This window comes from Panthera uncia, unplaced genomic scaffold (assembly GCF_023721935.1).
Source record: "Panthera uncia isolate 11264 unplaced genomic scaffold, Puncia_PCG_1.0 HiC_scaffold_292, whole genome shotgun sequence".
Taxonomy (NCBI): domain Eukaryota; kingdom Metazoa; phylum Chordata; class Mammalia; order Carnivora; family Felidae; genus Panthera; species Panthera uncia.
The window spans coordinates 17,731-34,859 of NW_026059421.1; the positions used below are offsets into that span (position 1 = coordinate 17,731).

General features: G+C 51.1%; 1 protein-coding gene across 1 annotated transcript in view; it reads left to right on the top strand.

Moving 5' to 3' along the window:
* The window catches only part of LOC125917912 (zinc finger protein basonuclin-1-like), a 31,143-nt gene extending 14,604 nt beyond the window's left edge, over nucleotides 1–16,539 (top strand). Inside the window, exons 2-5 of the mRNA XM_049623989.1 lie at nucleotides 3,547–3,646; nucleotides 4,924–5,159; nucleotides 7,330–9,158; nucleotides 14,221–16,539. Of these exons, the coding sequence (XP_049479946.1) occupies nucleotides 3,547–3,646; nucleotides 4,924–5,159; nucleotides 7,330–9,158; nucleotides 14,221–14,905 (2,850 nt within the window). The 3' untranslated portion in view covers nucleotides 14,906–16,539. The remainder of the gene's footprint in view (nucleotides 1–3,546; nucleotides 3,647–4,923; nucleotides 5,160–7,329; nucleotides 9,159–14,220) is intronic.
* The last annotated feature ends 590 nt before the right edge of the window (nucleotides 16,540–17,129 follow it).

Genomic DNA, 17,129 nt, shown 5'->3' on the forward strand with positions numbered 1-17,129 from the left:
AGAATTTCTGGGTCAGACGGTGAGGGTACGTTTGGCTTGGTAGGAAGTCACCAGACCGTCTTCCAGAGTGGCTGCACCATTTTGCATTCCCGCCAGCAGTGAGCGAGCGTCTCTGTTGCTCTCCTCGTGCGCATCTGGTATTGTCAGTGTTCTGGACTTTTTTTTTTTTTTTTATAAATTTTTTTTTAACATTTATTTATTTTTGAGACAGAGAGAGACAGAGCATGAATGGGGGAGGGGCAGAGAGAGAGGGAGACACAGAATCAGAAGCAGGCTCCAGGCTCCGAGCCGTCAGCCCAGAGCCCGACGCGGGGCTCGAACTCACGGACCGCGAGATCGTGACCTGAGCTGAAGTCGGACGCTTAACTGACTGAGCCACCCAGGCGCCCCTGGACTTTGGCCATTCTAATAGGAGTGTAATGGCCTGGTTTCTTCAGTGATATTTTTATTAAGACAATTTACTTACCATAAAATTTACCCTTATAAAGTATCCAATGGAGTGGTTCCACTGTGCTCCCCAGAGATGTGCAAGCATCCATCTCCTTCACCTTAAAAAAGCAACTTGGCCAAAATTTTAAAAAAAAGTTTTTTTCAATGTTTATTTATTTTTGAGAGAGAGAGAGAGAGCATGAGTACGGAAGGCGGGGGAGGCAGAGAGAGAGGGAGACACAGAATCTGAAGCAGGTTCCAGGCTCCGAGCTGTCCGCAGAGAACCCGATACAGGGCTCGAACTCACAAACTGAGATTGTGACCTGAGCCGAAGTCGGACACTCAACCGACTGAGCCACCCAGGCTCTCCACCGCTGGTCAAAATTTAAAACATCTGTGCTTCAAAGAACACCATGAGGGACGTGAAAAGATAATCCACGGGTGGGAGGAAATATTTGCAAATCATAACCTGTTCAGGGACTTGTACCAAGAGTATATAAAGAGCTCTTACAACTGAATACTAAAACACAACCCAATTGAAAAATGAGCAAAGGATCCGCATAGATGTGTCCCTAGGGAGGATCTACAACTAAATGGGCGATGAGCTGCTGAAAAGATGCTGAATGGCATTAGCCGTCAAGGAAATACGAATGAAAACCACAGTAAGAGACTACTTCATATCCAGTGGGATGGCTGTTACAAAAAAAGACAGACAACAAGTGTTGGGGACGTGGAGACATCGGAACCCTCGTGCATCACTGGAGGGGATACAGAGTGGTGCGGCCACTTTGAAAAACCATTTGACAGCTTCTTAAAACGTTAAGCAGAGTTACTACACGGTAACCCAGCAATTCCACTCCTAGGAATGTACCCGGAAGAAATAGAAGTGAATACATATGTCCACCGTCAAGTTTGCATGCAGGACTCCTTCTGGGGGTGATGGAGATGTTCCGAAATCAGATCATGATGTTGGCACAACTGCGCATGTGCTAGAAATCACAGATGGTGCACTCTAAGTGGCTGAATGGTAGAATTCTTTCTCAATTTAAAGCTGTGTTTTGGGGCGCCTGGGTGGCTCGGTCCGTTGAGCGTCCCTCTTCGGCTAAGGTCATGATCTCACGGTACATGGGTTCAAGCCCCGTGTCATGCTCTGTGCTGACAGCTCGGAACCTGGAGCCTGCTTCATATTCTGTGTCTCCCTCTCTCTCTGCCCCTCCCCCGCTCATGCTCTGTCTCTCTCTGTCTCAAAAATAAATAAAAACATTAACAAAATTGTAATTTAAAAAAAAAAGCTATTTTTAAAAAGATCAGAATAGGGGTGACTGGGTGGCTCCATCAGTTAAGCTTCTGACTCTTGATATCAGCTTGGGTCATGATGTCACGATTCATGAGATCGAGCCCCACGTCAGGCTCTTTGCTGACATCACAGAGCCTGCTTGGGATTCTCTCCCTCCCTCTCTCTCTGCCCCTTCCCCGCTCTCTCTCTCAAAATGAATAAATAAACTTTTAAAAATATATAAAATAAAATAAATAAAAAGACGAGCACAAACAAAAAGAATAATATCCCCCCCCCCCGCCACCCATTAACCGTCCCTCCTCCCCACCTGCACAGCCCCTGGTAACGTCAGGAGATTGGCCTCATCTTGATATTTCATGTAAATGGAATCCTGCAACCTGTGACGTTTTGTCCTTGGTTTGTTCCGCTTAGCATCTTTCCCTGCGTGCTGTAGCACCGGCAGCACCTTGTTCCTTTCCACGGCCTAATAATACTCCATCGTGTACCCATTCATCAGTTGACGGACATTGGGGTTGTTTCTGCTTTCGGGCCACTATAAGTGCTATGCTGCTGTGAACATTCGGGCACCAGGTTTTATGTGGGCCTGTCTTTTCATTTCTCTTGGGCATGTGCCTAGGGGTGGGACTGCCGGGTCATATGGGAACCCCGTGTTTAACTTCTGGAAGAACCGTCAGACTGCTTTCCAAAGTGTCTGTACCGTTTGTACAATCCCGGCAGCAACTGATTTTTAAGTGAAGACTAGTTATACACTCCTTACGCTGAGTTTCCCGAGTCCTGGGATGGAGTCTACCCTTCCCTGTCCCCATACGGCACCGCAGCCCCTCAATTGGAAGATGGAGGAACCCCCCAAATGCACACACGCACTCCCCAGGTTCAGGGCTCTCCGGAATCGTGCGGATTCCACCCAGTGGCTATTCCCCGGAGCCTCCGTGTCGGGACTCCTGTGAGAGCTTTCTCTCTTTAGTAATAACGTTATATTCTTCAGGCCTCTATCCCCTTTTGAGGAATTCATCTTAGAAATATATGGGAAGCTTGTTCTTCATACTAGAACTTAGCTGACAAGAACCTCCCTGTCTTCTCTTTCAGCCGTGTGTCTGCACACCGGGCACCCCCGCCGTGCTCCCCACTGCACACCGGGCACCCCTGCCGTGCTCCCCACTGCACACCGGGCACCCCCGCCGTGCTCCCCACTGCACACCGGGCACCCCCGCCGTGCTCCCCACTGCACACCGGGCACCCCCACACACGCACAGCACTTGAACGTGCAGCTGGGCGTGTGCACAGGGCTGTGAGCCACACAGCCCAGAGGGTGGAATCAGGGAGTCGTCCTCAGTGTGGTTGGCCACATCGTGTCCAACATCTGGGCGGACTTTTAGCCTCTACCACACGTTGGGGGGGGTAACCACGTCCACATTTGGATAATTCTCCATTCAGATCACACTCTTTCAGATCATCCAGGGCGGCCCCTGTGTCACCGTCCGGGGCGACTGCTTTGATCAACATAGAGACTGGCGAAAATAGGACTGTTCACCCCTCCCGTGCTCTTACTAACAAGCAAGGTGTCCCCTCCCAGCTTGCGCTCTCCTCTTACAGAACTGGTTCCTGGCCCATTGTCGCATGCAGAGCAGCTGGTGACGTGTTCCCCGCCTCCCGGGCCGCTGCTCGTCTTCCCGGGGCACCGCATACCCGCCTGGGTCTGGGACACGGCGGGCACGCGCTGCTCGGCGAATGTCACTGAATGAAGGACCGACCGCGTGGTGTTCGGCAAAGCCCTGCGTGTGTCACTCACGCTCCCCGTGGGCCTGTGTTCTCTCCCGCAGGCTATCGGCTGCACTCTCAACTGTAGCTGCCAGAGTTTCAAGCCGGGGAAGATCAACCACCGCCAGTGTGAGCAGTGCAGACACGGATGGGTGGCCCACGGTAACTATGTGTCCTCTTCCCGTGGCCTGTCGTGCCCCCTCGGAATAACCTAGAGTGGTTTGGGAACGGCTAACGTTAAATCCCTTCCCAGACGGCGAACCCTTGTGTGTGGCCCCGATCTCTGGCTAACAGGCCAGGAGCTTTGTGTACGATCCCTTTGAACCTGAACGACCCTGCGTGAGGGGTGTGCTGGGTCATTCTGCAGCGACAGCAGCTCATGCAACGGCCTCCAGGGTTGCCAGATACAACCCAGAATGCTCAGTTAAATGTGAATTTCAGAGACACAACAACTTAGGCTTAACTGTGTCCCCGTGAATATTTTTAGTATAAACGTATCCCACTCGCTCACTGTTCATGTGAAATCCACGTTCGTGTGTAGCTGGGCGTCCTGTATCTCAGTTTGCCAAACCCCAGAACCCCACACCAGCCCTGTGCGGCTGCTGAGTACTTGCAACGTGACTGGTGTGGCTGAAGGACTCCATTTCCAGTTTGATTGAATTTAATGAATGAAATAGTTTAATAAGGTAAAAATAATTCAGTAAAGTTAAACACGTAATAAATTTAAGCACCTGTGCATGCCTGATCTGATGACTGTCACATTGGACGGCATAGATTTCGGTGGTTTAAATCGGCAGAGCCTGATGACTTGGACGACAAGGCAGAGCCTGGTGACAGACGAGGGCACGAGCCCAGATCTGTCAGATCTTCACCGGCAGACCCTGTTCTTCCTGATTTTTCTATCTTTTGATTATGCACCTGCTGCATTTGTCTTCACTCCTTGTCCTTGCGTCTGTCCTACGTGGGGCTATTTCATACTCCTTAGGGATGCCACAGGGAAGAAAAAAGAATCTCAAGCCGGGCCGTTTTATTTTAGAAGTTCTTGTGAATAATTTAGAGCCTGATAGCTCTTACGATGGTTAATCAAAGGCTCCTACGTGGCTCAGTCGGTTAAGTGTCCAGCTCTTAATTTCGGCTCAGGTCATTATCTCATAGTTCATGAGTTTGAGCCCCACGTCGGGCTCCATGCTAACAGCACAGAGCCTGCTTGGGATTCTCTCCCTCCCTCTCTCTCTCTCTGCCCCTCCCCTGCTCACGCACTCACTCTCTCCCTCAAAATAACTTAAAAAAAAAAAAGATTGTTAACATTTGCATATTACTGTTTTTTTCTGTTGGAACACATACCCGAGAGCTCACACTAGCCTGCCACCTTCTCCGTGTTTCTCTTAGAAGTCGGATCTTTACAAATGGACTTTCTTTTCTTCAATTTGATTTTTCAGCTCTAAGCAAGCTGAGGATCCCTCCCGTGTATCCCACAAGCCAGGTGGAGATTGTCCAGTCCAATGTGGTGTTTGACATCAGCAGCCTCATGCTGTACGGGACCCAGGCCATCCCTGTTCGCCTGAAAATCCTACTGGACCGGCTCTTCAGTGTGTTGAAGCAAGATGAGGTTCTCCAGATTCTCCATGCCCTGGACTGGACCCTTCAGGATTATATCCGTGGATATGTGCTACAGGTATGGTGAGCGTGGCCATGGTTCTTCTGGAACGTCGTCTCGAATCCACGTTCCAGTAAACGATGGAACCCGGTCGCCTGTAGTGCTCCAGTCATTGGTGGGCATCGTTCCCTTAAATATTTTTCCTGGGGTGCCTGGGTGGCTCAGTTGGTTAAGCATCTGACATCTGACTCTTGATTTCAGCTCAGGTCATGATCTCATGGTTTCGGGAGTTCGAGCCCATGCTGGGCTCTGCACTGACGGTGTGGAGTCTGCTCGGGATTCTCTGTTCTCTTCCTCTGTCTCTGCCCCTCCCCTGCTCATGCTGTCTCTGTCTCTCCCAAAATAAAAAATAATAATAATAAACTTAAAAAAATCTTTTTAAAAATTTTTTCTAATGGCTTAAGCCCCCACCTCGTGTTCTGGGGAAAACGCAGTGCTTTCCCCCAGATACCCGTGAAACTTCCGGACGTGGGAGCAATTACATGTTCTCTGACTCAGATTCCACCGAGCCAGCCCTCCTGCAATGAAGCGTTTGCCCCACGTTACTGTCCCCAAGCCACCTACTGACACAAGGCCCTGCCTGTGCCAGATTTTACTGAGGGTGTGGGTGGGGGAGAACGGGAGTTCCAGAACCACACGGCGGACAGTTACGGCTTCATGCTGCCCCACTTCTGGTCTTCCTTCCCGGGCTCCACCCTCCTGGGATGTGTCTGCCTTCCGGCTCCCGCTCGTTCTCTCGCTCCTGAACTCCCTTCCGGCCCCCGCACGTGTTCTCATCTCTCGGCTGTGCCGTGCCCTCCTCCCCTTCTCCCTTTCCGTTATTTTGCAGAGTAGTCTTACCTCCTCCTCGACCAGGTCGTGGAGGTAGGCCTCACGTGTCCTATCTGCAAGCAAAGGACATCTTTCCTGGTACGAATGGTAGCATTTCTCTGACATCTGACACAGCTGCAGCTTTTTTCTTGCTTTGACATTTTCTTGCTTTGACATCCACACTAGGAAATGTCACAATTTCCCTGAAACGGGGATGATTAGACATTCGCTTCAGTCTCCTCCAGGTAGGCCGTCATTAACACGAACACTTACAACCATTTATCGACCTGGACCTTCTTCCGGTAAAATCTCACAAGGCAGGTCAATTATCCCCATTTTCCAGCTGAAAAGCCAGAGGCTCCAAGTGCCTCTGAATCGTGGCCAAAGCCACTCAGGTCATACGTGGCCAACCCAGGATTTGAACCCATTTCTTTCTAACCCTGACGCCCACAGTATTCCTCTGAAGGCATATTTGCTCACCTTGGATACAGGACCCCCAGCAGGCTCAAAGCAACCTTTTATGTAGAGTAGCATTATGATCTTACATTATGACATAGATCAATATTTAATGATCCTAATAATCTTGCTTTCTAGTGTTGGGATTAAAAATATGGAATCAATTACCTTGAACCTCTAGTGCATCAAAAATTTATGATGTTACATCCCTCATCATCTTCAGAACTCTTACATGCATTGTGAAAGATCTCAGTAGGCCATCAAATACATGTTCTGTGATAAAATATTTATTGTAGTTTTGGGAAAAGTTAGGCCTTGCTAGAGTTTGAAAGATCTCCAACACTCCAGTGTAATTAAATCTGTGCTTTGCAAACACGGCCAGTGGATCAATACAGGTTCATTTGCTTTCTGATGTGAGTTGCTTGGGAAGATTCTTAAACTCGCAGCAAAATAAATACTTGAGCTGTGCTAGGCCTGATTGCTCTGTCTATACTTTTTAGATAAAGAAGTTACTGTTGTTCAAATGATACATATTTTAATTTTGGGCGGGGGGGGGGGGGGGGGGGGGGGGGGGGGGAATTACGCCTAATGCCAGACAACCAATTGGTTTGAAGTAAGATGGAAAATAATCACTTAATTTCCCTTAGGCTTGAGTAATATAATTTTATTTCTCTCTTCTGGACCACTGCTTGTAATTGGTGCAGGTTATTTTCTGCACAGAGTCTCCGGCCTAGGAGAGTAGTGGGGGGGGGGGGGGGGCCCCGCCGGGCCCGGTGCTCGCCCGGGGGGGGCGTTTCGTTTTTGTTTTCCAGTATGCGCCAGGGCGCCCTGCGGTGCTCGTGGGGGCCCTGACAGCGTGACTCCCTCTAGAGAAGAAGGCGAGGAGCAGTAAAATTAATTGCGCTTTTTAATTCCGGCTCAGGATGCGTCGGGAAAGGTGCTGGATCACTGGAGCATCATGACCAGCGAGGAGGAGGTGGCCACCTTGCAGCAGTTCCTTCGTTTTGGGGAGACCAAGTCCATCGCGGAGCTCATGGCAATTCAGGAAAAAGAAGAGCGGTCCGTCATCATCCCGCCGTCCACGGCGAACGTGGACATCAGGGCCTTCATCGAGAGCTGCAGCCACAGGGGTGCCGGCCTCCCCGCTCCTGTGGACAAGGGGAACCCCAGCAGCCTGCACCCCTTTGAGAACCTCATCAACAACATGACCTTCATGCTGCCTTTCCAGTTCTTCAACCCTGTGCCTCCCACACTCGTAGGGTCCCTGCCCGAGCAGTACGTGCTGGAGCAGGGTCAGGACCAAAGTCAGGACCCCAAGCAGGACATCCACGGACCCTTCCCCGGCAGTGGCTTCGTGACCTCCAGCTCCACGCCATTTCAGGTGGAAAGAGAGCAGTGTCTAAACTGTCCGGATCCGGTGACGAAAAAGGAAGACAACGCCCATCTGAGTGACTCCAGCCCGTACAACATCGTCACGAAGCTCGAAAGGACACAGCTGTCCCCCGAGGCCAAAGCGAAGCCCGAGAGGACCAGCCTGGGCGCGAAGAAGGGCCGGGTGTTCTGCACGGCCTGTGAGAAGACCTTCTACGACAAGGGCACGCTCAAGATCCACTACAACGCCGTCCACCTGAAGATCAAGCACAAGTGCACCATCGAGGGCTGTAACATGGTCTTCAGCTCCCTCAGGAGCCGGAATCGCCACAGCGCCAACCCCAACCCCCGGCTGCACATGCCCATGAACAGGAACAACAGGGACAAAGACCTGCGCAGCGGCCTGAACCTGGCCGCCTCGGACGGCTACGAACGCCCGGCCTTCACGGTGAGCTCTGCCGACTGCAGGCCCCTGGCCGGCTTCGGTGCGGGGGAGGCTTCCGGGGGCCCGCCGGCCTTCCCCAGCCTTGGGCAAAACGGGGTGCTTTTCCCCAACCTAAAGACGGTCCAGCCGGTCCTGCCTTTCTACCGCAGCCCGGCCACTCCGGCCGAGCTGGCGAACACGCCCGGGGTGCTGCCTTCTCTGCCTCTCCTGTCCTCTTCCATCCCGGAACAGCTGGTGTCGAACGAGGGGCCGCTGGACGCCCTTCCCAAGAAGAAATCCCGGAAGTCCAGTATGCCCATCAAAATCGAGAAGGAGACCGTGGGAATCGCCAACGAGAAGAGGCAGGCGCTCAGCTCGGATGAAGACGTGCCCCCGCGGGTGGCCCGCGGGGACGAGCCGGAGGCCTGCAGTCCTCGGTCGGACAGAGCCCCCGGGGACCAGGACACGCGGTCAGGAGGAGAGAGGGGCTGCCGCGGAGACTCGGGGACGAAGGCCGGCGGGGCCATCAGCAGAAGCCCCGAGCAGGCCCCGCAGCGCGCGGAGAGCGAGGCGAAGCAGGAGCCCGCGGTGCCGAGGGGGCCGGACGACAGCGGCCGTGAGCTTCACCTCACACCCGGGACGGAGCCCTGCGTGCCCTTTCCGGACTACATCAGACTGCAGCAGCACCTGCTGGCCGGCGGGCTCTTGGGCGCTCTGTCCAGCAGAGGGATGGCTTTTCCTTGTTTCGAAGAGTCTAAAGAGCCGGACGTCGCGGGTCGGCGTGCACTCGGCCGGCAGAAGGAAGAAAACCACTTCCAGTGCGACGTCTGCAAGAAGACCTTTAAGAACGCCTGCGGCGTGAAAATGCACCACAAGAACATGCACGCCAGGGAAACCCACGTGTGCACAGTGGAAGGTTGTAACGCCACCTTCCCCTCGCGCAGGAGCAGAGACAGGTAAGACACCCGTCGGTAATCGTGTCTCCCAAGGCACCGATTCTTAAACTCTACAGTGCGTCTGAGTCACCTAGAGGGCTGTTGAAACACAGACGTCTGAGCCCTGCCTGTTGAATTTCTGCTTCAGCAGGTCAGGAGACGGTGGGGGGGGGGGGGGGGGGGGGGGGGGGGCCCTGGCGTTTGCTTTTCTGGGTTCCCAGGGGATTACCGCTCCTGCTGTTCCAGGGACCACGGTTTGAGAAACACTGTTCTACGGATCCGCATTCCCGAATTCTCAGTTCCAAATCTAAACGCCCTTGGCCACAAAACCTGATCTGAAATGACATGAGCCTGTTGCTAATCTTATTTTTTTTAATCTCCCTACACGTGGATTTTCTTATTATATATTCCATGCAGAAATACTAATGGATTCATTATGGGGACATGAACAAAATATTACAGTGTATGCAATGATTCTGCCTTTCTAAACTCTAAGCAACTCTGAATTCAGAAACACATCTGGCCCAAATGGTTGGGGGTAAGGAATCGTGAGCTGGTCTCACATGAGGCAGTGGTGGGGAGGGGCGTTACAATCCTCAGTGTAACTTCCCCCAAACTTGTCTGCTTTTCATTTTATGATATGAAGCCCACCGGATGAAATATTTTCTTTTATGTCTATTTAACCAGCTACGTTCAAAAAAAAGAATAGCTGCTTGATTGAAGGTTTTTAAATTATTTTTTTCAGTTTTTTCATTTTGAGAGAGGGAGGGCATGCAGCGGTGGGGAAGGGGCAGACAGAGAGGGAGAGAGAGAACCCCAAGCGACACGGGGCTCGATCGAAGTCGTGAACCGTGAGATCATGACCTGAGCCGAAATCAAGAGTCTGACGCTTCACCGACTGAGCCACCAGGCACCCTGAAGATTTTTTAATCATTAAGATATCAAAGAACAAAGACACTTAGCAGGTTCCTTCGGGGTTTGTGATGTTGGTTGAAAAGTGAGAGTCACTGGGTACTGGGTGTTGTGAGGCACAACACAGCGTCAACCTGTTTGCAAAGCGCCCAGGTACAGAGCGCCTCTCATCACTCCGGGACACAGCACGGGCATTGCTGCCTTGTGCGTGCTTTTCTTCGGGAACTTGAGTCCCATAACCACCCCTCGGGCCACCTTCCTCCCCAGCCTGTGAAGGGAAGCTTGTGCGTAACCAGGAGGTGACCCCGGGAGGCTTTAAGGAAAAGACTAGCTCTCTGATAAAATGCCATATGATAAATGCTAGAGGGTTCGCAGAATATTAACCATGTCGCATTTGCTCAGACAAGCCTGACTTGAAGCAATTCAGCATCCCCACTAGCTACCTTCGTCCAAAGCGTAACACCTGATTTCCTGAAGAGGGGGAAGGTACAGGAACTGCCCACACATTCCTGGAGCAGGCTCGTGAGAACATACTCGCCTGGAGCGAGGGGAAGAGAGCAAGGGTGGTAGGAGTTAAAATTCCTGTTTTCTCTCGCTGGCACGTTGAACCAAACCACCAGGATCCCCTGATTGGAGAACGTGCCCTTTTCCTTCGTCCTCCAACAGGAGGCTTTGTTCATGACAAGGCTGTTCTGTTGAAGAAGAGATAGCTCTATCAGGCAGATTATCCTTGATATTTACCACAGCGTTCTGGCCCACAGCGCCCGCCAAATTAGAAGGCCCCCTCCCCCACCACAGGAACGCATCTTGAATTCTAAATTTCAACTCCTGATGTTAGTGGTCTAGACCTAGGAAGGCATTTTGCCTAGAATCTGATTAAAATGGCACATCTTCTCTTATTTTTTTAATGTTTATTTATTTATTTTGAGAGAGAGTGAGAGAGTGAGCGGAGGGGAGGGTCAGACAGAGAGGGAGAGAGAGAGAGAGAGAGAGAGAGAGTCAGTCCCAAGCGGGCTCCACACTGTCAGTGCAGAGACTGATGCGGGCTCGATCTCACACACCGTGGGATCATGACCCGAGCCAAAATCAAGAGCTGGACGTTTAACTGACTGAGCCACTCGGGAGCCCCCGAAGTGGCACCATTTTAAAAGGAGCTTTGTGGGCAGGCCTGGGGCCACCCCCCTCTTCTGAGGGTCAGAGATGACAACTCTGTTGTCAGGATAATTTTCTTCCCTTCTTAGAGCCACTGCCAGCAGCAGTCACTAGGGTCCCTCAGAAAGGGACTGTAATAGCACCCTAGATGCTTCTTTAGCCGTGTGTGTGTGTATGTGTGTATATACACACACATACATACACACACACACACACACATATATATGTGTATATATATACATATATATATATTCAAGAACCTTCTGTCGGGTGCTGTGGACACAGTCACTGCTCACAAAGGCCCGCGGAGGAGACAGACCAGTAAATAGGCAATTTCAGCTGAATGTGGTGCCCGCTATCATGTGAGAGATACAGGCTGCTGTGGGCACATAGTGGAGGTACCTACGGGACTCTGAGAAGTTAGGGAAAGCTTCCTGGAAGAAGGGGCATGACTAAAGCAGCAGCTCTCAGTCAGTTTGGTCTCAGAACCCCTTCACAAATTCTTAAAACCTGAGGGCCCTCAAGAGCCCTCAGTTGGGTGGTCTAGTTGGGTTTATAAGTATCAGTGTTTACTGCATTAGAGATTAAAACTGAAAAAAAAAATCAATATCTCATCCCTTAAAGTAATATACATAGCATTTAATGAAAAATAAGCCCGTTTTCCAAAACAAAAGCTCAATGAGAAGACTGGTTTTGTTTTTACGTTTCTGCAAATCTCTGTAACGTCTGGCTTAGCAGAAAATAGCTGCCTTCTTACATCAGCTTCTGCGTTCAACCTGTTCCAAGACCACATGTCACGTAGCCTCTGGAAAACCACAGTACGCTCGGGAAGGAACGACAGTGAAAAAGACAAATCATGTCATCACAGATCATGTCTTCGTGTCCTTATGAAATGAGTTTTGACTTCAGGGTACCCCTGAAAGGGTCTCACGACCACTAGGGGTGCCCAGACCACACTTTGAGAACCACTAGTCTACGGAGGCAGAAACCGGGGAGGACGAGGGAGGAGGATAGGGATGGAAGTGTCAGGGAAGACACGCACGTGCACACACACAGCCAGCAGGCACAGCATTAGCAATCCTGGAAGCTGGAAGCTGGCACACAGGCCAGTGGGTTTTGCGTTTGTGGTAGTGACTGGTTTAAGGGCACATGGCACCCCAGGAAGGCGTAACGAGCAGGTTGGAGGATCCCACACGTTCACTCTCGGTGTTCCCGGGGGTGCTCAGGCTGACAGCTTGGCCTCGTCACGGCAGGGACCTTCCTGTGCAAGGTTCCAGCGAGCGTGTCTGTCTGACTTTTTTCTAACCACTCTTGCGTCCCGGGACCTACGTGTCAATCTAATGTCTGGTTTTCTGCCGACGCATACCTACCTGCCCCTTCAGCCCAGCACGCTGACATAATCACAGGGCAGCAGTGCAGTTGGCAAGGCGATCCAAGACTGCGGTGCTGAGGACGTCCAGAAAAAGAACGTGCGAGGGATACGAGGGAGGAGTCCAAGAGCAGATTTTACACTTTCCTTGAAATAGGATGCAATTTCCACCCATTTCCCCACCACCCCCACCACCACGTCTTTGGAGGTTTCGAAGAGAAAATTCAATTCCTAGCTATTTGTGGAGGGGACCGTGCGTTTTTCCCAGCGTGGGCCTGGCACACGTTCTCGTCTGTCCTGGTGGGGGAGGCTCTTTTCCACTTGGAACCATTTTCCTGTCACCTGTAAGATTGTACCCCTTGCAGTCAGGGCTGTTTCTGCCAGCCAGAAGTTAGCAGGGGATCTCTGAGCGAGGCCACCATTGATTGACAAGTTATGTCTAAATGATATTGTATGAGTAAGCATGTGTCATAATGGATACTCATTGTCTGCCCTTCAGGAATAATCATTGGGTAGAAGGCTGGTAGTGTGTTCAATGCTGTACTTGCAAAACTCCTGTCTGGTTTATAGTGAAACGTTGCAAATATGAACCGAACTTAGCGTTCTCTCCCTCCCTGCCTCCCTCCCTCCCTCTGTCTCTGTCTCTGTCTCTGTCTCTCTCTCTCTCTCTCTCTCTCTGGCTAGAACACACAATTTCTAGCCAATCAGGTTTGCTCACCTGTGTGAGCGCTTGACAGGTGTGTTAATGCCATAGACCATGATGCAAGCCACCCAGAAAATTGGAAATTTTCTAGTGGGCACGTTAAGAAAGTATGAAAAGCTCAGGTGACGTGAGCCTTAACAATGTATTTTGTTTCATTCGGTCTATCCGAAATCTTGTCATTTCTGTGTATGTCGCAGCCACGTTTCAGGGCCCCCGTGGTCACGAATGAGCAAGCTATCGTACCGGACAGTACAGCTCTGGAAGATATTTCTTGGTTTCTTTGAAATAAAGCCCTCCACGTGGGGTGCCTGGTGGTTCAGTCGGTTGAGCCTCTGACTTCGGCTCAGGTCATGATCTTGCGGTCCGTGAGTTCAAGCCCCACGTCGGGCTCTGTGCTGACAGCTCGGAGCCTGGAGCCCGCTTCGGATTCTGTGTGTGTGTGTGTGTGTGTGTGTGTGTGTGTGTGTGTGTGTCTGCCCCTCCCCTGCTTGTGCTCTGTCTCTCTCTGTCTCTCAAAAATAAATAAACCTTAAAAACAATTTTTTTTTTAAATAAAGTGCTCCACTTAACTCTTTATTGGGACCAGTTTTCTCTGGGGTCCCCTGGTTGCAGGGTCCCAGGTGACTTGACCTGATCAAAGTAGTCTAGGCATTCTCTCTAGATGAGGTCCAGGAAGGTTCGTGTCCATCACGAAGTTAAGAAGTTAAGAAGGACTGCGTATTCCCAGACTCCAGACTATCCGCTTTCCTCCTCAATGCTAACTTCTGACGGGTGGTGGACAGCCCTGGGCCAGCGTCCACTACACCTGCATTTCACCCCTCTCCCCTGATCATCACTTCTTCTGTGCCGCGAGCGTTTTGCGGTATCCAGCTCGTGTCTCCACTTGGAATGCTGACTGTTTCTTACAACAGCCCGACCCATTGCTAACCATATGTTCCCTCTTGTAGACACAGTTCAAACCTAAGTCTCCACCAAAAAGTGTTGAGCCAAGAAGCACTGGAGAGCACCGAAGACCATTTCCGTGCAGCCTACCTTCTGAAAGACGTGGCCAAGGAGACCTGTCGGGATGTGGCTTTCACCCAGCAGGCCCCCCAGACATCTGTCATCTTCAAGGGAACGAGTCGGATGAGCAGTCTGGTTTACCCAATAACCCAAGTCCACAGTGCCGGCCTGGAGAGCTACAGCTCTGGTCCGCCAAGCGAGGGCACCATCTTGGATTTGAGTACTACCTCGAGCATGAAGTCTGAGAACAGCAGCCATTCCTCTTGGGACTCAGACGGGGCGAGCGAGGGAGGCACCGTGCTCATGGAGGACAGTGATGAGGACTGTAACGGGCCGAGCCTTGTCCCCGGGGAAGATGAGTACCCCATCTGTGTCCTGATGGAGAAGGCCGACCAGAGCCTTGCCAGCCTGCCTTCCGGGCTGCCCATAACTTGTCACCTCTGCCAAAAGACGTACAGTAACAAAGGGACCTTCAGGGCTCACTACAAAACTGTGCATCTCCGCCAGCTCCACAAATGCAAAGTTCCGGGCTGCAACACCATGTTCTCATCTGTCCGCAGCCGGAACAGACACAGCCAGAATCCCAACCTGCACAAGAGCCTGGCCGCCTCCCCGGGTCACCTGCAGTAACACGACGGCGGAGCAGGTGTGCGAGGACACGTGTGCGTGTCGGAATTCAGGAATAAGGTAGTCCAAAGAAACGTCTCCGGTTTTGTTTAACACCACTTGGGGCAAGCCAGGCAAAAAGGCTTTGAGCTGACTTCACGGTCTTGCTGCGGCAGAATGTGCAAAATACCAGCCTTGGAGGAAGTCAGCCCTGGGGCCGCGCTAAGGCCCTGTTCTCTCTCGTGGCCCAAGAGGCTTCTCCCTGACGTGGCAAAAACTGGCAGAAACACCCTTTTCCCCACGTTTGTTTACACGTTCCCTGGGAGGGCTCCAGGTCTGCAGGCTGGCAACAGGGGCCCAGGACCTGGGGGCAGCCTGATGTCAGCCTTGCACGAGTGTTAAGGGTCAGCTGAGTGTCCCGGGGAAGCAGACTGCCGCCACAGGTGAGGAGCCAGTCCCAAAGTGCGCATTTCAGTTCCTGCTTTAATGAGTCTGCCGTCCAGACTCAGGTTTGGGGAAAATGACTTTTTGAGACTATGCCTCCGTTTGGAGTGGAGAATTGCTTTTTTTTTTTTTTCTCTTTCCCCTCCCCCTTCAGGGGTCTCACGGACCTCCAGTTCTTAGAGGAAGCAGATTGGTTTCAACCCAGAGGAATGTGGATGTCGTTCCCAAGGATGTCCGTTCTTGCCGTGTCGTGTGCGTTCAGGAAGCTCGGGGGCGGGGGGGTGGATTTCATGCACTTAAACATCGCGGTCTTCAATTTAATTTAAAGTAATTTTGATAATATTTAACTTGTGTTTGTTACGTGAGTAGTCGGGGTGAGTGCAGACGCGTCACGGTGTGACCCCTGGGTCCCTGCTCCAGGGCAGAAGGAGTATGTCGGCCTGAACTTCAAAGCCGCTGCCCGTGGTCTTGCGGTGAACCTCGGAGTCTGGTCCCTTCTGGTCCTCCGTGGAAGGAGTGCAGGCGTGACTGTGGCAGGACCCATTGTAAATACTCGGCCAGAGCGCTTAGAGAATACGGTTCTGATGGTTGTGGTGCATTTTTGGTATCACTGGGTCCCTCGGTCCTCACCCTTTTATAAACGTGTAAGGTTAGGATGAACTTTCCGATTTACCCGGTAGGAGAAAAATAGGGCGTTAACTGCCATACTGTACGTCTTAATATTTAACTTATTCTGAAATGTGTTCCACACCCTTGTACACATGTGCTGTTGTAGAAAGGAAGCTTAATCAGTTCCTGTGAAAAGAGACCATCTCTTGAAATTTGACATTCACAGTACTCGGCAAGCCCGTGGCAGGGAAAGAAATTGACTTCGTGTTAAGACTTCAGGTTAACCGTCTTTTAAGCTTACCGTTGATTTAAGTAATGAAAAACATCCTCAGAGAGAAGCGGGGGTTACAAGAGAGAGATTATTCCTCCTGCACAAGGGTGAAAAAAAAAAAAGCCAACAACCTGTTACGGATTGTTTCAACATTTTTAAAAAATAAATATGACAACACTTGGTCTCTGCGTAAAGTGAAACGTATCTTTCCACCGTTTTGTTACCCAGCTGTTTATTATTCCAGTTTCCCCAAAGTGGAACCAATTTGTATACAAATGAGTTTTCTATGATTTAATAAAAATATATGCCACATGTTTTTGTTTAAAAAGGCAAACATTTGTAAGACTGGTTTTGTCATATGGACGCCGTGTTGTACACGTGCTGCGGTCATTCGCACACACACACGCACACACACAATGAATTTTACAGAACCGAAAACCCAGGGCTGGCAGGCAGACAGGTGATAGCATCAGTAACTACAGCCACATCCAAACAGGAGTTGCAAGTATTAATGAGTTCCAAAGAAAGAGCAGTGGTTACTTCCCAGGGAACAGGGGGCTGGGTGTCAGTTTATTTATTTTTTTTTAATGTTTATTTTTGAGAGAGAGAGCATGAGCAGGAGAGGGGCAGAGAGACAGGGAGAGAGGATCCGAAGCAGGCTCCATGCTGACAGCAGAGATCCCGATGTGGGGCTCGAACTCACAAACTGCAAAATCACGACCTCAGCCGAAGCAGGACACTCAACTGACTGAGCCACCCAGGCGCCCAGGTATCAATTTATTATTAAGGAAAATACAAAAATGGGGCACTTGGGTGGCTCAGTCGGTTGAGCGTCTAACTTCAGCTCAGGTCGTGATGTCACAGTTCATGAGTTCGGGCCCCGTGTTGGGCTCTGTGCTGACAGCTCGGAGCCTGGAGCCTGCT